The sequence below is a fragment of the Arvicanthis niloticus genome, chromosome 8 (genome assembly GCF_011762505.2).
Source record: "Arvicanthis niloticus isolate mArvNil1 chromosome 8, mArvNil1.pat.X, whole genome shotgun sequence".
Classification (NCBI taxonomy): domain Eukaryota; kingdom Metazoa; phylum Chordata; class Mammalia; order Rodentia; family Muridae; genus Arvicanthis; species Arvicanthis niloticus.
This window is the reverse complement of record NC_047665.1, coordinates 38,642,542-38,664,454: the sequence shown is the minus strand read 5'-3', so window position 1 is coordinate 38,664,454 and position 21,913 is coordinate 38,642,542. Positions and strand designations below refer to the sequence as shown.

At 39.7% G+C, this 21,913-nt stretch overlaps 2 protein-coding genes across 2 annotated transcripts; both read right to left on the bottom strand.

Annotated features, from left to right (window-relative positions):
* Positions 1-3,414: 3,414 nt before the first annotated feature.
* On the bottom strand, positions 3,415-4,326 carry LOC117714039 (vomeronasal type-1 receptor 4-like). Its single transcript, XM_034510645.2, has one exon. The coding sequence runs from the start codon at positions 4,309-4,311 to the stop codon at positions 3,415-3,417; it is 897 nt and encodes a 298-aa protein (XP_034366536.1). The 5' UTR covers positions 4,312-4,326.
* A 15,853-nt stretch (positions 4,327-20,179) lies between these two features.
* LOC117714248 (putative vomeronasal receptor-like protein 4) lies at positions 20,180-21,100 on the bottom strand. The gene has a single exon (XM_034510943.1). The coding sequence runs from the start codon at positions 21,077-21,079 to the stop codon at positions 20,180-20,182; it is 900 nt and encodes a 299-aa protein (XP_034366834.1). The 5' UTR covers positions 21,080-21,100.
* Positions 21,101-21,913: the final 813 nt, after the last annotated feature.

The window sequence follows — 21,913 nt, the reverse complement described above, 5'->3', positions numbered from 1 at the left end:
ACATCGCCAGTTCCTCCTTTCTCCACAGTGCACAAACTGCTCTGTTCTGCTTCTCTTTCTCTCCCATCTCCCCACCATGTATTCTGCCTTTCCCATTTATCCATCACATATTTGTGCATCATAGTGTCACTTAAATGTCTTCCTTTTAGCCCCAGGGCATGGGACCTAGGATGGGGGTGAGGAGTGGGGTGGGGTTGAAGGTGGGTCTATAAAAGAATTCTTAAATACTTGCTGCTGGTTTACATAGAGTATGTTATCTCAATTCACTGAATCTGCAAAGCATGCCTCTATAGTGTGGCTCACAGGCTCCCCAGAAACAGTGTGCATGCATAGGGGAAAAATGAGAAAGAAGGATGTCAAAAGACCATGTTTCATCTTGGTTCAGCTTACGGGAGAGGGGGTCTCCTCTGGTCATTAATGGTACTGTATCCAAAGTGCTAGGGAACCTTATAATTGTACCTTGTGTACAATTTCAGGTGAATTAAAGACCATTAATGATGGTCCCAGAAAGTAAAAGGGATAAAGTTCTTCTTCATAGGATGCTGTGTGGGTTTGATACTCCATCTTATAGTCTGGCCACCAGTCCTGTACAAACTTCTATGAAAGTACCTCACACCAACAGATTGCATCATGGGGCATTGATGCATAGCTGTTTCCTTCAAGTTGAACAATTCCCTCCTAGACAGATCAAGGAAACTCACAAGTCCAGGGAAACTCCCCAAACTTAGAACACTCACAAGGCCTTCTTCTTGGGGAGAGACAAGCAGGAAACATTTGCTGTCTCAAGAAGAGACTCTTCCTCTTTCATGGAACAGCTGTCTGCAAATTGGTCAGGGAATGCCAGTGTGCTGTTTAGTTTCTTGTCAGGTTGACACAGCTGGACTCATCTGGGAAGAGGAGCCTCAACTGAGAAATGCATCTATGGAATTGTCCAATAGACAGGTCAGTGTGGAAATGGAGTGAAGTAGGTCTGGGGAAAAGGGGGTTTTTTAGGGGGGTAGCTAGGAGTAGTGGAGGGAGGAAATATTGTGCAGTTGTATGTATTGTATGAGAGAAGAATCTATTTTCAATAAAAACAAAACACACCCTGATCCAAAAAACCAATCACCCTCATTCGATTCCATTGGTTTTGGTATGTTATATTTTTATTTTCATTCAATTCTAAAATATTTCTTTTCACATTCTTGGTTCTGTCTTAACCTACTTTCCATTCCGTAGTGAGTTGTCCAGTGTTTATGTGTTTGTATACTTACTGCTGTGTCTGCTGTTGTTATTGCTATCTGCCTTAGTCTATGGTGTGCAGATAGGATGCCCAGGGTCATTTCAACTCACCTATGAATCTGCTGAGAGTTGCTTTTCGTTTTGTGTATTCAATTTTGGAGAAAGCTCCCTGTGCTTCTGAGAAGAAAGTCTTTAGTGTTTGGGTGGAATGGTTTATAACCACCTTAAGTTCATTAGGTTTATGGCTTTATTTGCCTCCAGTGCTTTTCTATTTGGATTTATCTGAATGACACAGAGAGAGTGGTACTGTCACTCTGTGAAGATCAATATGTGATTTTAAGTTTCTTTTACAAGCTTGGGTACCCCACGTTTAGCACATGAATGTTGGCAACTAAACTATCCTCTTGGTCAATATTCCATTTAATGAGTATGTAGTGCCTTTCAAATCAGCTCTTCTGAGTAATTTTGGTTTTGAAGCCTATATTGTCAGATATTAGAACACCTATGACTGCTTGCTTCTTGGTTCCATTTTCTTCTAACACATGTTTCCATCCTTCTATCCTAAGGTGACATTTAGCAGATGGCAAGGTATGCTTCGTGAGGCTATACAAAGATGGACGCTGTTTTCTAATCCAATGTGTTAGTCTGTCTCTTTATTAGGGCTGTATATATTCATTGTTATTATTGAACAATGTGTATTAATTTCATGTAACAGCTGTCTGCAAATTGGTCAGGGAATGCCAGTGTGCTGTTTAGTTTCCAGTTGGGTTGACACAGCTGGACTCATGTGGGAAGAGGAGCCTCAACTGAGAAAATGCATCTATGGGACTGTCCTATAGGCAAGTCAGTGTGGAAATGGAGGGGGAGTTGAAATGAACAATGTGCAATTAGGTGATTTGCAGTGGTTTATTAGATCTTTTTTAATTAAATCTTGAGTGTGTTTAACCTTCCCATCAGTCTTAAGTTTTCCTTCCAGATCCTCTGCTGGCTTAGTGCTAATAAATTAATTGAATCTATTTTTACTATGGGAAGCATTCCTTTCTCCTTCAATTATAATTGATAGTTTTGTTTTGTATCGTTGTCTGGGTTGACATCCGTGTTCTTTCAAAACCTGCATAGCACTGATCTGAATCTTTCTGATCGAAGTCTCCATAGAGAAGTCAGTTATTATTTGGTTAGACATGTCTTTGTAAGTAACTTTGTCTTTCTGTCATGAAGATTTCAATAACTTTTCTATGATCTGAACATTTAGAAAATACTAAATGTATACTTAATGACATGGAGTATTTGTTTTCTTATTCTCTGTGATTCTTACACCTTGAAATCCATCTGTTTCAGTAAATTAGGGAAGTTTCATTCATGTGCAAGTACATATATCCATTTTATGCTTTTTCCTTCAAAGAAACACAAGACACAAAGTCTCACAAGTAGGAACCGACTGGCTTCAAAGTTGTAGTCCTGCCAAGCACTGGAATACAGAGGTAAACAGTCCTGCTCAGCCATAAAGTGTAACTTTAATAAACAGAAGAGCAATGCCCGAGTAATGGGGAAAAAAATGAAGAGAACCATTTCTAATATAATGCTTCTTGTCAGGTACAAAATCAGGATTGGACAAACATGATTTAATCACTAAGAATTTTGATAAGATCTACCAAATTCACCTGCATGCTTCCAGTCATAGTAGTAATAAAACCAGATTTAAAAATCCTAATTAAAGCTACTTTCTTGGTGCTGGAAAGATAGTTCATCAGTTAAGAGCGATGGCTGTTGATTCAGAGGGCAGAAGCTCAATTTCTAACAATCATATTGTTTTCAGACCATCTGTTTAATGCCAGTCAGTAAAGGGTATTTGATGATCTTTTCCAGCAGCTGCAGGCTCCAGCCATGAATGTGCTACACAGACATAAATGTCCAAATACAACTATCTATACACAACAAATGAACACAAATATACAAAAGTTAAAAATACAAAGCCCCTTAAAAAGGTATCAATATATAGAACGAAATTTCCTTAGCATTATAATTTGCTAAGATTACACTCAATGCAAGGCTTGAGTCACCAGGGAGATTGTTTGAGAATAACCATACACTTAAACTGCTTGTGAGATTTTCTCTTACCCACAGTATTGCAGAACTGAAAGTTCTTTCACGCTTATTAAACAAATAAGGGAGACATATTTTCTTAGTTTCTCATCATTTAGCATGCCAACATTCAGGTATAAGCCCATCCCTGTGAATCAGCACAAGGGGGCTGAAGACTGCATAAGCAATGGTCAGAAACTCTTGAGTATTTATCATCATGAAACTGTCTCCTAATGACAGACTTAAAAACAAAGAAAAAGCACAATCTGTCCAGTAGAAGAAAACAAAACAGAGCATCAGAAGGAGGACACTTTGAGCAGCTCTAAGCTCAGGGGGAGTTCTGTAGAGAAGCTTGGAGTTCTGAAGGTAGAGGACATGCTGGTGATGCTTGTGGAGAAGAAATGCCATGTAGCCACTGGCCCCTCCCATGGCACCCTGAAACACTGCATCTCTCAGGACCATGAGAGGGAGAGCAATCCATTTTATTTGCTGACTTTCTAGTGTAAAATAACAATAGTGGTTGCTATTCTTAAGCTGTGACATATTCACTCCTGTACTTTTGATGGAATGGATTAGGTTCATACTTATTAAAGCATTGAGTATCCAAAAGAATGAGAAGAATGGAAGGATGTGCCATGCAGACTTTGGTCTGAGCCTCCTCCACCCAGATGATCTGGGACTGATGATGATGGCCTGGACCACAGTGAGGAGACTGCTGGTGCAGATGGAGAGGCCCCGGGCCACCCTCTGCAGGTAAACAATGATCTTACAGCCTGTGTCATCCAGGAAGTTTCTCAAACCAAAAGCTGCTATTGTCTTTTGCAATCCTTTTGTAAGAAGGATTATGATGTTTGTAAAAGCCAAGTGGATGAGAATAAGGTGTATGGGTTTCTTCTCAGGGCCTCCCCACCAACTAAACATATAATTCACAGAAACAGATATGTTCCCCAGAATGCCAAGCACAGTCATGAAGAGAAAAATTGTTTCCTTAACAAACTGCAAAACCATTTTTACTTCTTAGGTAGAAAAACTTGTTTCAAAGATGCAAACACATTTTCAAGAAAGTATTAGTAATGCCAGACATGGATCTGAAAAACACATTTTGCATAATAGCATTTTCTGGAATTCATGAAGCAGCCATGGACACATGTAATGTGGCAGGTGAGGTCCTGAAACTCCTCCTTTCCCTGTGGACTCTGGGATATTGTGTGTGCTCTCCCAGGTGAGTTTTATAATGACTATTCAAATATAAAGTTTTAAAGATTTTTATATTTTAGCTCTACACTAGCAAAATGACTTGTAAAAATGTGTGTTTGTGTGTGTATAAATTGTCCTTGTTAACAGTCAGCATAGTTGAATTGAACACCAAGCTTCCCCAACCAAAATTTCTTCCTGTATTCCTTCATATTTCCCCACCCAATTCTCAAAGCCTGAGGCTCATGCAGAACCTGTCTGCCTTCTTCACATCACACACAGACACTTGGAAACCCTGCTGCTCAACACCTGTAACACCTGTCAGAGTTAGTAATACATTTCACAGTACCTCCTCTTTGGTTGGACATTTCTTTCCAACTTGCGTCTTCATTAGAATATAATTTCTAGATTTGCATTTGCTTCAAAACTTCAATTTCTACGTCTTTTTTTAGATTTATTTATGTATATGAGTGCTCTGTTTTTCTGCATATGTTTGCATGACAGAAGAGGGTATCTGATCCCATTATAGATGGTTCTGAGCTACCATTTCAGTGATGGGACATGAACTGAGGACCTCTGGAAGAGCAGCCAGTGCTCTTAACCATTAGGCCGCCTCGCAAGCCCCAATTTCTACATCTAATATTGTAAAAGTTTATATACTGACTATTCTATGATTTCACTCCATATAAATGCTCACTAGTTATTTTTGCATATTTATTATTATTATTATTATTATTATTATTATTATTATTATTATTATTATTATTATTACTATTATTACTATTATTTTACTTATTTGCTTTACATCTCAGTCACTGGCCCTTTTAAAGTCAGGCCTCAATGTCAAGTCAAATAGCTTAACCTTTCCAAATAAAGCTATATTGTTAACCCTGAATCATCAAAAGATGTTGAAAATTTTATGTAACCACCAGGTAGCAACCTGGTAGGGTGTTTAGAAGAACACTGTGGTGCTTCCTAGGATGGTGGTTTGGGGGCATCTGTGACCCCAAGTACTGACCTCAGAGCACTTAAGGAAGCATGGAGCAGCTATAGACCAACTGTTGCTGATAAGGGGAATAGGAGGAGATTCATGAGGTGTTAGCTGCTGCCATTTGATGAGTGTAATTTATGAGTTACGGATTCTCAGTATGGCTACATGTATCACAGTAGGTTGGGGTATACAGTTGTGAGCAGGGACTCTCCCAACTAAGAGGTTATGGTGGCATTTGCCTCTGTGGAGCCTTGTGAACAGCACTTATGTCAGTTTGCTTTATAGCCTGCTTCTCCTGTTTCTTTTCCAACCTGTTTGTCAGGCAGGCTGCTTTGTTCTACATCAGTCCATGCTGATTCCAGGACTTATACCTCTGCAAGATGTATTTTTCATGTTCAGGAATTCCATTGTCATTTTAAGGCCCCCAGAAGGGAAGATCTCACCCAAGCCTCAGGAATTCATGGCCACCCATTAACTCACAAGACACTGAACTTGATGCAATCAGCAAGAGATATATTTCAATCAGTATATTGAGGTCAAGACCCATGACCCACACAGGGACAGTGGGGTCTGACCCTGGGCTTTGGAGACAGAGAGAATTTAAAGTCAAAAAACACAACTCAGGGGGGAAACCACAACCCAGGGGGAGTAAAGGAGGGCTATTGGAGAGCACCTGTGGAAAGTACCAGCCCATTCATGGGGAACATTTTGTATGGACTATTCTCTGAGAGCCTGTACGTAATCAGCCATCTATGTTGTGGTCAGTCAAGTTCCTGAAACATAGAGCTCACAACCAAGCTGACCTGCACTCTTGGTTCTGTTCAGTCTGCTAGGAGGTTTTGAAATTTTTTAATCCTTTCATCATTACTTGGGATTTATGGTAACCTTTGGACACCTCTTCTAAAATAAGAGACATCTGGATATTTCAGGGTCTCTATGGGTTTGCTTATATTCTGAGTACTTGGAATGCCTCTGTTCTCTGATCTACTTCCTGTTCAATTCACAGGATTGCTTTTATGTCTGTCTTGGTGGTCTAAAGTGTGACTCTCATGAACCTAACCTTGATGCTATATTTGGGTCTAGGTGGCCTCCTGACTTTAAATTGCCTTTTAATAGCTCCTCTGCCAAAGAAGTAATTATCATTTGTATCTATGCATCCTAGAAATCCCAGTGCTAGCCTAAATATCTGCACATAATGAGATATGTTTCAGACATCAATACCAAGTACATCAGCATTTATTAACTATTTGGTATTTAGTGAATAGTAAGAGAGTAGAATCTGTCAAAAATCCCTGTAATAATTCACCCTAGCGCCCACAGAAAATAGTAACATTCTCCTGCTCATTTAGTGCTTCCTTACCTGGGAGTTACCCATTTTCTAGTACACTTTCCAAACTTTAAATTGTATTTGAGATCAGATTATTATATTGCAATACATAATTCCTTTCTACAGAAATGGACTGTCAGAGACAGAAGAGGAGACTCTCGTCTTCCACTTTATCTTGGGAAATACTATAAAAATTAATTTAAAAGACAGGATAAACTTATGTTTAGATAAATGGATGGTACCACAAATGGTGTGACTCCCCAAAAGCCTTAGGCAGGCTATATCCTTTCATTCTGTTTTTCTAAAAACAAGCAAGCAAGCAAGTAAGTAAACAAAACAAAAAAGAGAGTATTTCTGTTCATGGCTTAGCACTGGGATGAAGTTAAGATGAGCTGTTTCAGGATGTACTAGTTCACAGCCTGGATCCTTATAGCAGGGATTCTCAAGATGGTGATAGTAACTAGTACACTTAGTGGTGTATACTTTTCTATATCCACCAGGCAGACTATAGTTAAGATAAATGTATATAATATTATGTGATATAATTGAGAGACTTTAAGGATAGGTATAAAAGAAAAAACATGAATTTAGGAGTTATGTTATTGTAAAAGAAAACATGCCTGTATTTCAAAAATGGATATTCATCAAAATTGAAAAGTACAACCTACAAACACCAGCAACACTGTTGAAGTCACAACACTAGCAAATATGGAGGCTAATAGAAACTGGTTTTCTTTTCTTCTTCATTATTTTTGAGACAGAGTTTTCCTGTTTTAATGAGGCTACACTTGAATAGTGATCTTGTCACAATCTCTCTAGTACAGATCTTAAAAGAGTGTATTATGATTGTCTCCAGGATTTGATCGACATATGAATATCTACCTAGAGTTCTGTCATAACTCCAGCCTGAGGATGGGTAGCAATGTCTCAGCATTTCTGTCCCATTTCTGTATCTCAGGAATTTTTCTCTTTTGATCTTTCTAAATCCAGGAACCAGACCTGTCAGGGTCAGAAGGAATGTGGAAGACCCAAGGCTCACAGATCCTCTCAACTACTCCTTGCTTAGTCAGAGAGAGACTTCAGCTTTAATGAATCTCTCCATGACATAGCTCAGGGCATCTAAGATCTTACCTCCATGTACTCACCTGGACCTCTGTAGTGTGTCCAAGCTCTGGGGCAGCTATGGAAATATGACACTTGCCAGGTCATATTTGTAGTGTCTGGATCTGTGGGACTCTTGGCTGCCACCAGATACTCCAGACTTCAGGTTTCATATTGTCACAGTGTCATGGGGAAGCAAGGTCACTGCAGACCCTCAGTCCCTGAAGTACAGCTTCCCTCTCTCCCACAGTTACAACATCTGTTTTGCTCAGAAGTTATTTCCAGCTTAATTGGGTTTAATTATTTTGAAAGGAAGGATGTGAGGTGAGAAAATGAACAACTAGCTAAGCTTCCATTTACTGAGTTTTCCCAATTCTCTGACTTATTTTCACCTTCCCAAACTGCCAGCCTGTGTCCCTGGTAGGAGAGATCAACTTCTGTCATATACACACCAAGTCACTTGCTTCTTTTTTTTATAGCCCTTGTTAGAGAGAAATAGACTAAATGATGCTCAGCACCCTGTGATTCTGCTTCCTGAGAAAGTTCTAAACATAGGTGTTGTGTGCCTTGTCTACCTGTGAACATCAGCAGTAAAGTTCTTTTAATTATTTCGTCCCTGCACAATTTCATATGGCATTTGAATTATCAATGCCTTTTCAACCTTGGCCTTATTCCACAAGCAATGCTTACTTATTATAAAATGATTTGAGGACATTTCTGAAATACATGTGTGCCCATCATGTGTGGTCATTCCAGATACTTTCAATCTAGAGCCTAGGAGGCAACTTCCTAACCTGGATGCAAAATGATGTAAATAAATGTGTGTGACGAGATAAGAAGTGATGACATCATTATTTTTTTTTATGAAGAGAAGCACCACTGGGTTTCCTTGAGAGATAAATAACTGTTCTCCCTCAGTGCCCTGAGTGATGGTGTCTCCATATGTGTATGTCCAGCTGACACATGAAAGAATCTGAAAATGCCTTTTCTGTAACTGAAATGAGAGCTTTTGAGAAAACAAGGATCTCTACACCATCTGTTGAATAAGGAAATCCAGGTGCAGAGAGAAATAGTTTTACATTATATGTCAGGACAGATAGAAATTTTAGAAATAATTTTTCTGGTCCATCAAAGACTACTTCTTTGTGATGTCATTTTTTGAGTCAGTGTTTCTCTGGGTAATACTTCCTGTCCTGAGACTCTTTGTAGATCAGGCTGCCCTTAATTTGGTGATCTTCCTGCTTTACCTCCTAAGTGCTGGGATTAAGTGCCAAATTGCAACTGACTGGGTGTCTGATGTCTATGCTATTTTTTTTTTTAGAAAACTTCTAAGTTTCTTCTTTGTCTATAAAATATAAACAAAAAAATCAATTAATTGTAGTACTCGGACTAGTATGTTCAATCAAAGGTAAAATATTAGAAAAAGAGCTCTTTATGAAAATTCCATCTGGGAGATCTGAAGAGAAAACTGGCCACTCTCAGACAGAGGACATTCTGGGGATCATTGGGGACCTCCATTTTGTCTCAGAGCTGACCTCTTATAAAGGATATACCCTTGTAACAGACTGGCATTTGATGTGAGTAGACACAGGCCAGGGAGATGGCTCAGTGGTTAAAGTGCTTTGATTCCAAGTGTGAGTGCCACCCACTTAAATGCCTGGTGGGGTGGCAGCCTGCAAGTAATGCCAACCTCAGAAGCCAGGACAGGCTCTCCCAGGAGGAACTGGGAAGAAGGATGAGCCATTTTGCTGTGCTCTGTGTTTGAATGTACGTGTGTGTGTGTGTGTGTGTGTGTGTGTGTGTGTATGTGTGTGTACATGCTCGGGCAAGAAGAACTCACAAGATGCGCACACATAAAAAATAGAAATTGTAAAAAATTTCATAAGGCCACTGCTTTCTTTAGGAAACTAGGAAACAAAATGATTAAGCAAATGGATTAATTGGTGGTTTGGCGAAACCAGGAAGTAAAAGAATCTCCATTCTTCCCACTTTACTCTAACAATGTTACTAAAAGAACCATGGGCAGGTTGCCCCTCTTTGTACTTCAAATTACATACACCAAATACTAATTTTTAAGCACAAACAAAGCACAAAGAAGTTTTTTAATAAGCAAGAAAAAGAGACAAGGTGGATGAATCTAAATTAGGCAGAAACAGCAGCAAGGAGTTTGCAAGTATTAATTTTAATACAGATAAAGAAGAGGTCTGTATTGGAATGAGCTGGGACCTATTGATGAGTTTTTATTGGACATTTTAATCAGGTTAGTCAAAATAATGCATTTTGATGGCTGGACCTTGGTGTGTTGAAAGTTTGACCTCAGGAATGAGTCAGGCATAACATAGGGAACAGATAAGGGAATAAACCTTGGAAGCTAGCTTTAGGAATGCAATCTACTGGTTTGGCAAGGGAGAGAGGAGTGGAAAAGGCAACCCCTACAGGTGCCATGTTTGCCATACTGGGGCCTGTGTCTGCAATGCTCAGGCCTGCTAGAGCCTTTTAGTTACAATGTTGTAATAGAGAAAAAAATCAAGAAAAGGTGTGTGTGTGTTTTCAAAAATGTGTGATACCTGTCTGGGAAGGCAAGTTCCTCCTCTGACAGTGCCAGGGCTTCAGTCTTTCTCTTCCCCAGGGATTGAACTGACTCCTGGGCAAATGTTAATCATTACATTTATTGATTCAATATTCTGATTGTGAAAAGGAGAGGACAATGTCTCTCTTTAGGATATCTGTTCTCACTCCAGGACAGTTGCATCCTGACACTGCATCTTTTCCTGTTGGTCTCATGCTCATGGCTCCTGGGCGATCCCATGGCAAATAGGAGGTGCTGGGAACTTCCTTGTCCTGATAACCATGAAAGTACATTGAGGGGATATGAATGTGGATGATCATTAGTTATTGTTTATTATTTCTTTATGTTATTTATTTATTCATTTATGTCTAGTTCCTGATAATGGAGTCATCCCAATTTTTTTTCCAAATAAGAAAGAGATCCAAAGTCACATGATGGTACAGTGGCGAGAGAGTGGTTAAGAATCTGCCATTCTGCTTTCTAGATGCCTTGACCATCCATAGGTTGCCTAGGACAGATTACTGTGAAAGCAATGCAAATTTACTTTAAAAGGCCTTGATTAATTAATAATTTTATTAGAAAAATAGGAACAGCAGCTAGCTATATATGCCTTAGCATATATACATAAACATATGTATAACATACATTCATATATATACATAAACATATGCATATATACATAAACATACATATACATAAACATATGAATGTACTTTTCATCTTTTCATGTATACATATGCATATACATATACATATACACACATATTTGATACTTTATTCAGTACAGATGTCATCCTTTTTCCATTTCCCTTCCTAGAACCCCCTATCCTATACCCCCTCTTCTTATATACTTTTATATCATTTTTATTACATGCATGTAATAAGGTCAGTTCTAGGTTGAATGTCTAGCAATACAGTAGATGCATATAGTCAAGGAACAAGCAATACAATAAACACAAATAAGCAAAGAAAAAGCAAGGCATTAAACCCAGTTGCCTGAACACTCCCATGATCACTGTTTCTAAAGGCTTATCAGAATGACCAAAGTATCTGGGCCTACTTCCCTGTTCTAGCCCAAGGTCATTTTCATGTCTGAAGCCTACTTCCTTGTTTTAGCCTAAAATTTAGAATCCTGTCTGAAATTCTGGCCTAATATTTAGATTCCTGCCCAAGATTAATTCTTTGTTGTAGCCTATGATTTAAATTACTTCTTTGTTCTAGTCTAATATCAAATTCCTGCTTGAAGCCTACTTCCTTGTCCTTGGCCAGTGTCATATTCCTGTCAAGCAGCACATTTCCTTGTTATTGGCCCATGTCAGCTTCTTGCCAAGCAGCCCCAAAGGCTCTCCGCGTCTTCCCCTTTTTTATTTTGTTAACAAAACTGAGCTCTCTAAGGTCATTTTGACAAGAATGCCTTCCTTACCCATCATGGAATATGCATTATCCAAAGCAATGCACTTCTGTCTTAGGTTGGTACAGCACTTTGCAGAAACTTACCCATCCTTGGCTTGCCAGCCTGTTATTTTAATAACTTTGTCTGGTGGAGGGGTGCACTTTTAGGTTTAAGCCATGTACTTTGGCTGCCAACATGTTGACGTTGTTAAAGATAAGCTTTAACATGATGGCCAGGAATAAAAGTATTCCCAGGACCAGAAGGGCTAGCCGAATCAAGCTATGTATGCCATTCCTGAGGTTTGCACAAAATGGAAATACTGAGCTCAGGCCAGGGATAATTTTATCAGGATTATCTGCTGCATCAAAGGTCGACAGAGCAGCATTCTTTAAATTCATAATCTCACTATGCAAAGTTAACACACCCAGAGAGGATTATGCAAAATATCCTACAGGTGTCTTTAAACTTTTTTCTAATTATAATGACAATCACTGTGAATTTCAAAAATAGCACTACTCCAATAAGATTTGTCATGACACTTGGTATGGCTCCTAACTCTTGAACCCTGAACCTCCTTCAGATAATTTGAATGGGTTATAGAGCATCATTCATTGTTCCAGATATCTATATAAATCCTTTTGTATACTAAATACATTAGTAACATTTTTTGCTAGACAATTAACAAAAATAGTCGTCTTAACTCCTTGTGTCAGTGCTATTGGAGAAGCAGTGGTGCTAGCAATTAATGGAATTAAAGCTGTTACACAAGCAATAATCAAGCCTGCTACCATCTTGCTTCTGCTTAAAGCCTAATTCACTTCTTCCAGCACTTTCAAGCTTTTTTCAGCAAGTCAAGGTTTTCTAATACCCAGGGCAGTGAGACAAAATCTGGTTGATAGACCCCCCCCCCCCATAATAGACTTTCGAAGTTTCAACACACTAACACAATTGGAAATTATACAGGCAATGCAACTTACAATAAATGCTGTAGAAGAAACAAAACGAATTTTAGCTTGACAATTAAAAGAGCCTTAAAACATGCACTAACCCTTGTTTGAAATCCAGATTCTGTCTTAACATTATCTCTTGCTATCCTAACATCATAGCAAGCTACAGCTAACTTCCAAATATGTTCCTGACAAAGTCCAGATCCAGTCTTCCAAAAGTAGACTGTTATTTCCCATATTGGATTGATTTCTAGACCAGTACATGATTGAGTCCTAATAGCTGGTCACCCTTTAAGAAGAATACAAGAGACAGTTTCTCCTTTCGATTCTCTATCCAACAAGGTCTAAAAACTTGCGGCAAGGAAGCTTGTCCCATCTGGGATATAGTCAAGCAAAGGTGGGTCAGGAACGTATGTCCAATGCAGCTCCCCAGTCACCCTTGTCAGGGCACTCAGCAAGCTCACAGGTCAGCATCATTATTTGTCTCAGCAACGGTATGTCTCACCAATCTTTTTAAACTTCCATGGGCCTTTTCCACAATACCTTGTCCTTGAGGATTATACAAAATCCCCATAATAAATTGTTGACAAAAAGTCTCAACTGCTCAACTACAATTGGCAGACCCATTATCTGTTTTTTTAATTGGATATTTTATTTATTTACCTTTCAATGTTATCCCCTCTCCCATTATCCCCCAAAACCCCTTATTCCATCCCCCTCCTCCTAGTAATATGAGGGTGTGCTACCACCATCCTCCCATTCCCGCCTCCCTGCTTTTGAAATCCCCAACACTAGGGAATCCAAACTTTCAGGCACCAAGGCCTTCCACTTCCACTGATGCCTGACAAGTCCACCCTCAACTACCTATACAGGTGGAGCCATGAATTCCTCCCTTTGTGTTATTGGGCTGGAGATTTTAGAATGGCTACTCCAGCTTATTTCTCAGGACCATTTGCTTGAAAAATTGATTTTCCAGGCTTTTACTCTAAGGTGGAGTCTGTCTTTGTCACTGAGGTGGGTTTCCTGTATGCAGCAAAATGCTGGGTCCCGTTTATGTATCCAGTCCATTAGCCTATGTCTTTTAATTGGGGAATTGAGTCCATTGATGTTAAAAGATATTAAGGAACAGTGATTGTTGCTTCCTGTTATTTTTTTTATTAGAGGTGAAGTTATCTTTGTGTGGCTATCTTCTTTTGGATTTGTTTAAAGAGGATTCCTTTCTTGCTTTTTCTAGGGTATAATTTCCCTCCTTGTACTGGAGCTTGCCCACTATTATCCTTTGTAGTGCTGGGTTTGTGGAAAGATATTATGTAATTTGTTTTTGTCATGGAATATCTTGGTTTCTCCATCTAGGATAATTGAGAGTTTTGCTGGGTATAGTAGCCTGGGCTGGCATTTGTGTTAGGGTCTGTATGACATCTGTCCAGCATCTTCTAACTTTTATAGTATCTGGTGAGAAGTCTGGTGTAATTCTGATAGGTCTGCCCTTATATGTTACTTAGGTTTTTTTCCCTTACTGCATTTAATATTTTTCTTTGTTTTATGCATTTGGTGTTTTGATTATTATGTGTCAGGAAGTATTTCTTTTCTGGTCTAGTCTATTTTGCGTTTTGTAGACTTCTTGTATGTTTATGAACATCTTGTTCTTTAGATTAGGGAAGTTTTCTTCTATAATTTTGTTGAAGACATTTATTGGCCATTTAAGTTGGAAATCTTCATTCTCATCTATCTATACCTATTATCCTTAACTTTGGTCTTCTCATTATGTCCTAGATTTCCTGAATGTTTTATGTTAAGAATTTTTTGCATTTTGTATTTCTTTGACAGTTGTGTCAATATTTTCTATGGTATCTTCTGCATCTGAGATTCTCTCTTCTATCTCTTGTATTCTGTTGGTGATGCTTGTGTCTATGACTCCTGATTTCTTTCCTAGGTTTTCTATCTCCAGGGTAGTCTCTCTTTGAGATTTATTTATTGTTTCTACTTCCATTTTTCTGTCCTGGATGGTTTTGTTCAATTCCTTCAACTGTTTGGTTGTGTTCTCTTGTAATTCTTTAAGGGATTTTTGTGTTTTCTCTTTAAGGGCTCCTACCTGTTTACCTGTATTCTCCTCAAATTCTTTGAAAGTGTTTTTATGTCCTTCTTAAAGCCCTCTATCATCATCATTATAAGTGACTTTAAATCTGAATCTTTCCCTAGTGTGGGATTTCTAATGATGCCAAGTACCCTGGGTTGTTGATGCTTATATTCTTGTGCTTACCTTTTGCCATCTGGATCTCCTTAGTGCTGCCTGCCCTGTCTCTGACTGGAGCCTGTCTTTCTTATTATCTTGGTTGTATCAGAACTGTGTGGGGTGGGTGTTACTACTGGGGTTAGAGCTGGGACCCAAGATCTGCTCAGGTGCAGAAAGGAAGGAACCAGTGCTCTGGGCCAGGAGTGAATTCCTGGGTCCTAATGGGTTCCAGTTACCCCCTGTTTTGGGCAGGTGTTGCTGTCTTCTTACCTGAGGTACTGCCCAGGTTAGAGCTCCTGGGAGGCCCACTTCCTCTGGGTTTTGTGAGATTAGAGGCAGAGCTGCAGCCAGGGATTTGTTTTGTGCCCAGGCCCAGACCCGAAGGAAGGGATATATATACAGACACATATATGTGCTTTTCATTCATGGAGGAATGAGTATAAAGCATAACTGATGCATTCATCAGTGTGTCCCTCATCCTTTAGCAACACCGACATCCCTACTGATCAGGACAAAGGGGCTAAGAAAAGGTTTAGAAACATCATTTAGTATTATAGATGCATGTATCAAGACAATGAAACATTTTAAATTTAGGGGTCGAGGGTGACAACTGAGGTGAGGGTAAGAAGTTTATTTAGAAGCATTATTAACACCAGGCACAGACAGTAGGATGCTGGGTCTCTGAAGATAGATCTTGCCCAGACAGAGGGGACAGTGCTGTCTCTTCTTAGGTTTTCTCAGGGAAATGGGTGGGAAGGACACCAAGAAATTTTTTTTTGTTGCACTTGAGTGTTGTTAGAGTTAAACAGGGTCAGTCATTGGGTTCCACAGAAAAGGGACACAACAATGTAGAAAAATAATTTCTTCATTTCTAAAACTTGACTATGGGAATCGTCACAGTTTGACCAAAATGGAAAAGCTTGAATAAATGGGGTAGTCATGGTGAAAAGTTAAAACCCATGTAAGAGCATAAAATGAAACTTTCTTGATAAAAAGATAAGGACACAACACAGCAAAGAGAATGAAAACACTGAGAAGCTCTGATGTCTGAACTGGAACTGTTTACTAATGTACATCTGTGGAGGTAGAGGACACACCTGGGATGTCTATACAAGAACCATTGACCTTTATATGAACCTGTAAACAGTACCATTGACCCACTGCACAAACCCATGAGACTCTGAAAGATTATGACACAAAGAGAAGAGAGAGTGAGGGAGAAGTGAGAGAAGGTTGAGGAGAAGGAGAAAGATTGAAAAAGAGAGAGAGGAGAGAGGAGAGAGGAGAGAGGAGAGAGGAGAGAGGAGAGAGGAGAGGAGAGAGAGAAGAGAAACTCCTCACCTTACTATCTGTGAGGATGGCACTGAGGAGAGTCAGTTTGGTCCCTGATAGGCACAGATGAGGGACAGTGATAGATAATGCAGAAAGTAAACATCTAGTCAGAGACAAAGGCTTAAAGGCCTGGCAGGTTTTTTCTCCTGCCAGGAGAGCCCCCTGCCTGGGACTGGTTTCAGAAACTAGAGGCTAGATCAGGACTTGTTTACACCACAGTTGTGGGCCCATCAACCTCCCTTTAATTCTTCAAACTGACCAACTTTAAATTAGGAGAGAAATACCCCTCAAAGGTCTTTAGAACAGCCAGCTCTCAGGAAGACACTGAGCTTCAGCTTTCCAAGTCCCCCTTTGCTTAGCAGAGTGCCCTTCTCTGTGTGTGTCCTCACTGTGTGTGTGTGTCTTCATTGTTTGTGTGTTCTCATCCCTAATAAAAGCCTTTCTTCATTCTATCCACTGTTTCTTTCCTCTGTGTTGGATGTTCTTTTCCCTGACTCTATATTTTTTTAATTGTCAGAGAAAATGAACTCAATCATGTGGTGACTAAAGAAACTCCATTTTATGGTAGTTATCTGCAATGGTACCTATTAACACTTTTTCTCTAACTTCAATACTTGGAAGAAAAGTTCCCAGTACCCAGACTCAGTGAACCCTACACAGAAATATACAGCTGTAACCATGACAAGCTGCCATTTGACTTCTATATCCTGCTTATACAGACATACAAGGACTATTGCCTGGACTACCTAATCTTGGCAAAGCAGAGCAGCTCTTGCCTTGTTTATGGTGAAGCTCAAGATCTTCTTGCATTTTCACATTTAAATATCCTTCCCTCGCCTGCTTTCCTATGGCAGTCTTAAGGTTGGCTCATAGACTGTTGTTCTGGTAGCAGCTTTATTAAATTATACTCTGCACTACATCTGTGGCCCTTTCCCTGAAGTCACGAACTCTATATATAACAGTAACTGTAGCACAGTACAATATCCACAATGCATTGCAACTCCAGATCTGATCATGCCACTGACTTCAGTGATAAAATAGACATATGTGTAGCTTATTAGAAAGTTAGAGATCAAAAAATTTGTTATGTAGTCTGTAGTTAAAGGTTTCTCCACGGCGTGCTCCTGGGCCTGAGGGTGACAGCCTAAACCCTACTGAGGTGACATGCAGAGCAGGTAGAAAGGTTCAGAGACACTTTTTCTAGGTAAATAACGCTTTCAAAAACATTTCCTAGGATTTCCTAAAAGAAACTGTAGTCACACCTCTAAGTTTCTGAGCAGACAGAGATAGAGAACAGAAGTGTGCTTCTCTTGGACAGGGAGGTGGGGAGTAGGTGAGCTGTTGGTCCCAGGTACAAGGTTGCTCTCTGGTAGAGTAATTCCATGGATGTAGCGCACATATGGCACTGTGGTGTGCACTGTGGTATGCGCTGGGAATTCACTGAGACTTCAGGGGCTTTCACTTTACCCAGGAAATGAAAATGAAATAACAAATGGATATGTTAATTTAGCTCATCTGTGAGGTTTCAGAGTTGTATCAAAATTATATCTATTTAAGGTTAATTATATACCACTTTTATTTTCAATAATATGTGACAAATTACAGAAAATAAAATACCTTTAGTCATAAATGTCAGATGAAGTAGTGACCTCTCATTCTCATCCACTCCATAAGAAGATGGCGGAACATGGTTCATCAACACTCACAAGGTTGTTTTAGAGACAGCCCGCCTCCCCAGCCATGCATCTAACTCACAACACTCTGGAAAATGTGGCAGTTATAGACAGGTTTCTCTAGAGGAACAGAACCAATGATTGAAAATATTATACATATTTAATAATATAAGATGAAATACGTGTACATATATACTGTTAGAAGTTATTAAGTCATCATTAAAGTAGTAACAAGCACTAAAGCACATGGGAGATGCTAAGACCAAGTATTTTACTTGGTACTTGAGCCTGTAAGCCTCACCATAGCTGACTCACTGGAAGTCATAACTGGTTGTTAGTTCATAGGCAGGTGCCTCAGTAGTCCCACTGTGGCTCTGGAAGTTTCCTAGAGAACTGTTGGTTCTGCTTTCACCAAAGAAATCAGCCCCAGCAGCAGGAACAGAATAAATCAACTCAGAGACAAGAGGGAAGGCCAAGCAAGCATGAGGTGCGATGGTCTTCCTTCTGACACACACTTTTAACCTGGGATCTTACCATACAGGGCCACCCATACTTGGAGCACGTTTTCCCACATCCATCAAGAGAAAAGAAGTCTTGAGGTGAAGCTCCTTACTCAGACAATTCAAATTTATGACACATTGACAGAGAAACTAACCACAATATTGGTCTTTAATCTATATTATAAAACATTACAAACCTAGTTTATTTTAGAAAAAAAGCAATATTTTAAAGACCCACAGCCTAGCCCATCTCTTTCTTTAGTCTGCAGAGTTTCACTCTTGGGTCAGGAAAGGAGCTCAGGCAGCCTTGGGTCCTCTCCAGGCACAGCTCAGCTGCAGAGAGAGCAGTTCAACCCCACTTCCTGCAAGATCTGTTTTGGTTTTGCTGTTTCTCCTGGGGAGGAACTGCGGTGAGCTGATGGGCAGCTTTGGTGAACAGGCTTTCATAGCCCTGCATCCCTTCAGGAATGGCACTCACAGAGCTCAGAGAAGTCGGGAGTCTCCATGGGATGCAGTGCAGCGTTTTGAAAATGCAGGGTCGATTCAGTTTCTGGATCCTCTCAATCCTCCAGTACTGGGGGCTGTGGAGTGTTTAGCAGCACCAATGTCCTGCTGCTTGGAAAGGCTTTGCCATCTTGGTTTCACCAAACAGGTCCCATGTGCTTCCTTCTCACTGTGGTTCCCTTGTCTGTGAGCCAACAAGTTATACCTGTACAGCATAAGGGCAGATAGAATCTGGGATTCAAGGGGCAAGGAGGCCTAGCAAGCACTGGGATGTTCAGTTCATAGCATAGTTACTGACCAGGAGCCAGAGCTGGAAGCTCCAGTGCTAACACTCTGACAATGAGGTGTTTACACATCAGTGTGCAAGTGAGGCCTGGCCAGGAGAATCGTCTCCAGACCTGCCATGACACCATGTGAGAGAGGCTGTTTCCCAGGGTCTACCGTGTCACTTTAAGGCCTTACCTAGTTATAATTGTCCCTCTGCATCAAAACTAGGTTTATAGGCAGTATGGGAACCCAGCTGTGTCATATAGTTATTGACCCCAAGTTTCCTGCTCCTGTGACTTCACTTGTATCACCATTGTCTTCACTCTCCCCTGCAAGCTCAGCTCTGATAAGTCACCTCTTCATCTCCACCTACCCTATCTTGCTCTCATTCTGGGGTTATGGAATAAAAACTGAAATACTGATTTCTGACAATAGCATTTACCTAAAGTAATGTCCCCAGTACTAATAATACTAATAATAAGCTAAAATACATGGCAGGAATGGTAGAATGGGAAAATGATAAGAATCTGCTGCCTACCATCCTAGAAATCCAAACTTTAGAATGTATGGTGCCAGACTTCTGAAAAACATGAAATGTATTATTATAATGTTTAATTTAATGTTGTGATATTAAATTATGACAAATGTCAGTTTGGAGGGGAATGCCTGTATTCCCCACATTTGACATCCCAAGGCACTTCAAGGTCAGCCTATTCTTCATAGCAAATAGTATGTCCCCCACTCAACAAACATGCATACCTCTAAAATTCATCATGACAAAGCAGTAAAAAAATGTACATATTTTTAACATAGAAAATAGCTGTAAAATATAATTTCTATACTTCTCAATGAGCAGGCAAGACATTAGGAACACGAACATCTCTGCTGATCAGAACAAAGGGGCTGAAACTAGCATAACCAAGTTCCAAAAATATTTTAACGTTTAGTAAAGTAAAATTTTGTGTCACTGTGAAACCTGTGTAGAAAGAGAGAATAAAATCTACCCAGTAGAAGAAAAGGAAGCAGGTCATAAGAATAAGAACACTCCATGTAGCTCTGATTTCTGGAGGGGAGTTCTTTGCAAACCTGGAGCTGTAAAGGTAGAGGACATGCTTGTGGTGCTTATACAGATGCAGAGCCATGGACCCACTGCTCCAGCCCATGAGACTCTGAAAGATGACATCACGAAGAGTCATGAGAGAGAGGAAAAGCCACTTAATATGTCTGGATAGTAGCATATAGCAGTAGCCAATGGACATTGAAGCTACAGACATGTTCAAGCCACTGCCTGCTTTGATGTAGCAGAGTAAGTTGGAGCTTATGAGAACATTAACAATCCAAAAAAGAAGAAGAAAGGGAAGAACTTGCCATGATGTCTGTGGTTTGAGCTTTGTCCAAAGGGTGGTCCTGGGACTGATGGTGACAGCCTGGATCACACTGAGGAGACAGGTGGTACAGATGGAAAAACCCCGTGCCATCCTTCCCAGATAAACTACAGCTTTACATCCAATATCTCCTAGGAAGTTTCTGAAATAAAACACTGTGGCTATATCTCTGATCCCTGTGCTACAAATGATGATTATATGAGAAAATGCCAAGTGGACGATAATAATATCAACAGGCTTTTTTGCAATACCCAAGGTAGAAGTGTACATATGTCTCATGAATAATAGGATATTTCCTACAGTTCCTGGTCCAGTAAGAGAAATGAAGACTATTGCCTGGATAATGTTATTCCACTGCATCTTCTGACTTTATACTAGAAAAACTTTTCTAAGAGACACACAGAAAGTTTTTTCTACTTAATCTGATAAGAAAAACACTCTCTCCCATGTGAACATATATCGAATTATACTGATCAGTGTTGTTCTTGTTTTTAGTTTGTTTGTTTTGTTTTTGTTTTCACTTTTTCTCTTTTTCATTCCATGGAAATTATGATAGTCATAATCTAGGCATAAACTTGATAGTTTCCTGCCTTTCATGAAGATCCTTCATCACTCAACTTCATATGACCATGCTCTTCTCAGACAAAAGCTAAATGCATGACATCATTTTGGCATTTTCAAACCAACACAATCCTGAGCATTGGCCTTGAGGGCTACTTCCTTTTTCTTCATCTCACCCAGTGTGAGCTCAAGCTAGTGGACAGTGTTGTTCTTCATCCTGAGCCTCTTCACTGCCCCATATGCAACCATCAGTCAAATGATGTTGAACTCATAAAAAGCTTGCAGATTCTCAGAAAGTTGTGCTTGGTCAAGTGGACCAGGGTCTCAGGAGAGACGATATGGTATCTCCTCTTCCCAAACCTTTTGATCATAAATTATACAAAGGTTAATGACTGGATGTGAAAATTGAGATCATTGGCCTCAAAATGGGACTAAGTATGATAAAAATTGTTTCTTAATCTGCATGGGTAGATTCAAGTTTACTCCTTTTTACTCCTATTTATTCTGTTTCTACTGTTTTTTCTGAGAACATTTTCCACAACCAAACTCCAGGAAAACTGTTCTTGTGGAGTCTTAACAATGGCATGTCTTCCTAATTGTTTCAAGATGGGTTTAGTCTAGTGATGCTCCCCA

What these genes read in the sequence shown, in the direction of transcription:
- LOC117714248 (XM_034510943.1), bottom strand. Translation starts at nt 21,079, where the DNA reads ATGCAGTGGAATAACATTATCCAGGCAATAGTCTTCATTTCTCTTACT.
- LOC117714039 (XM_034510645.2), bottom strand. Translation starts at nt 4,311, where the DNA reads ATGGTTTTGCAGTTTGTTAAGGAAACAATTTTTCTCTTCATGACTGTG.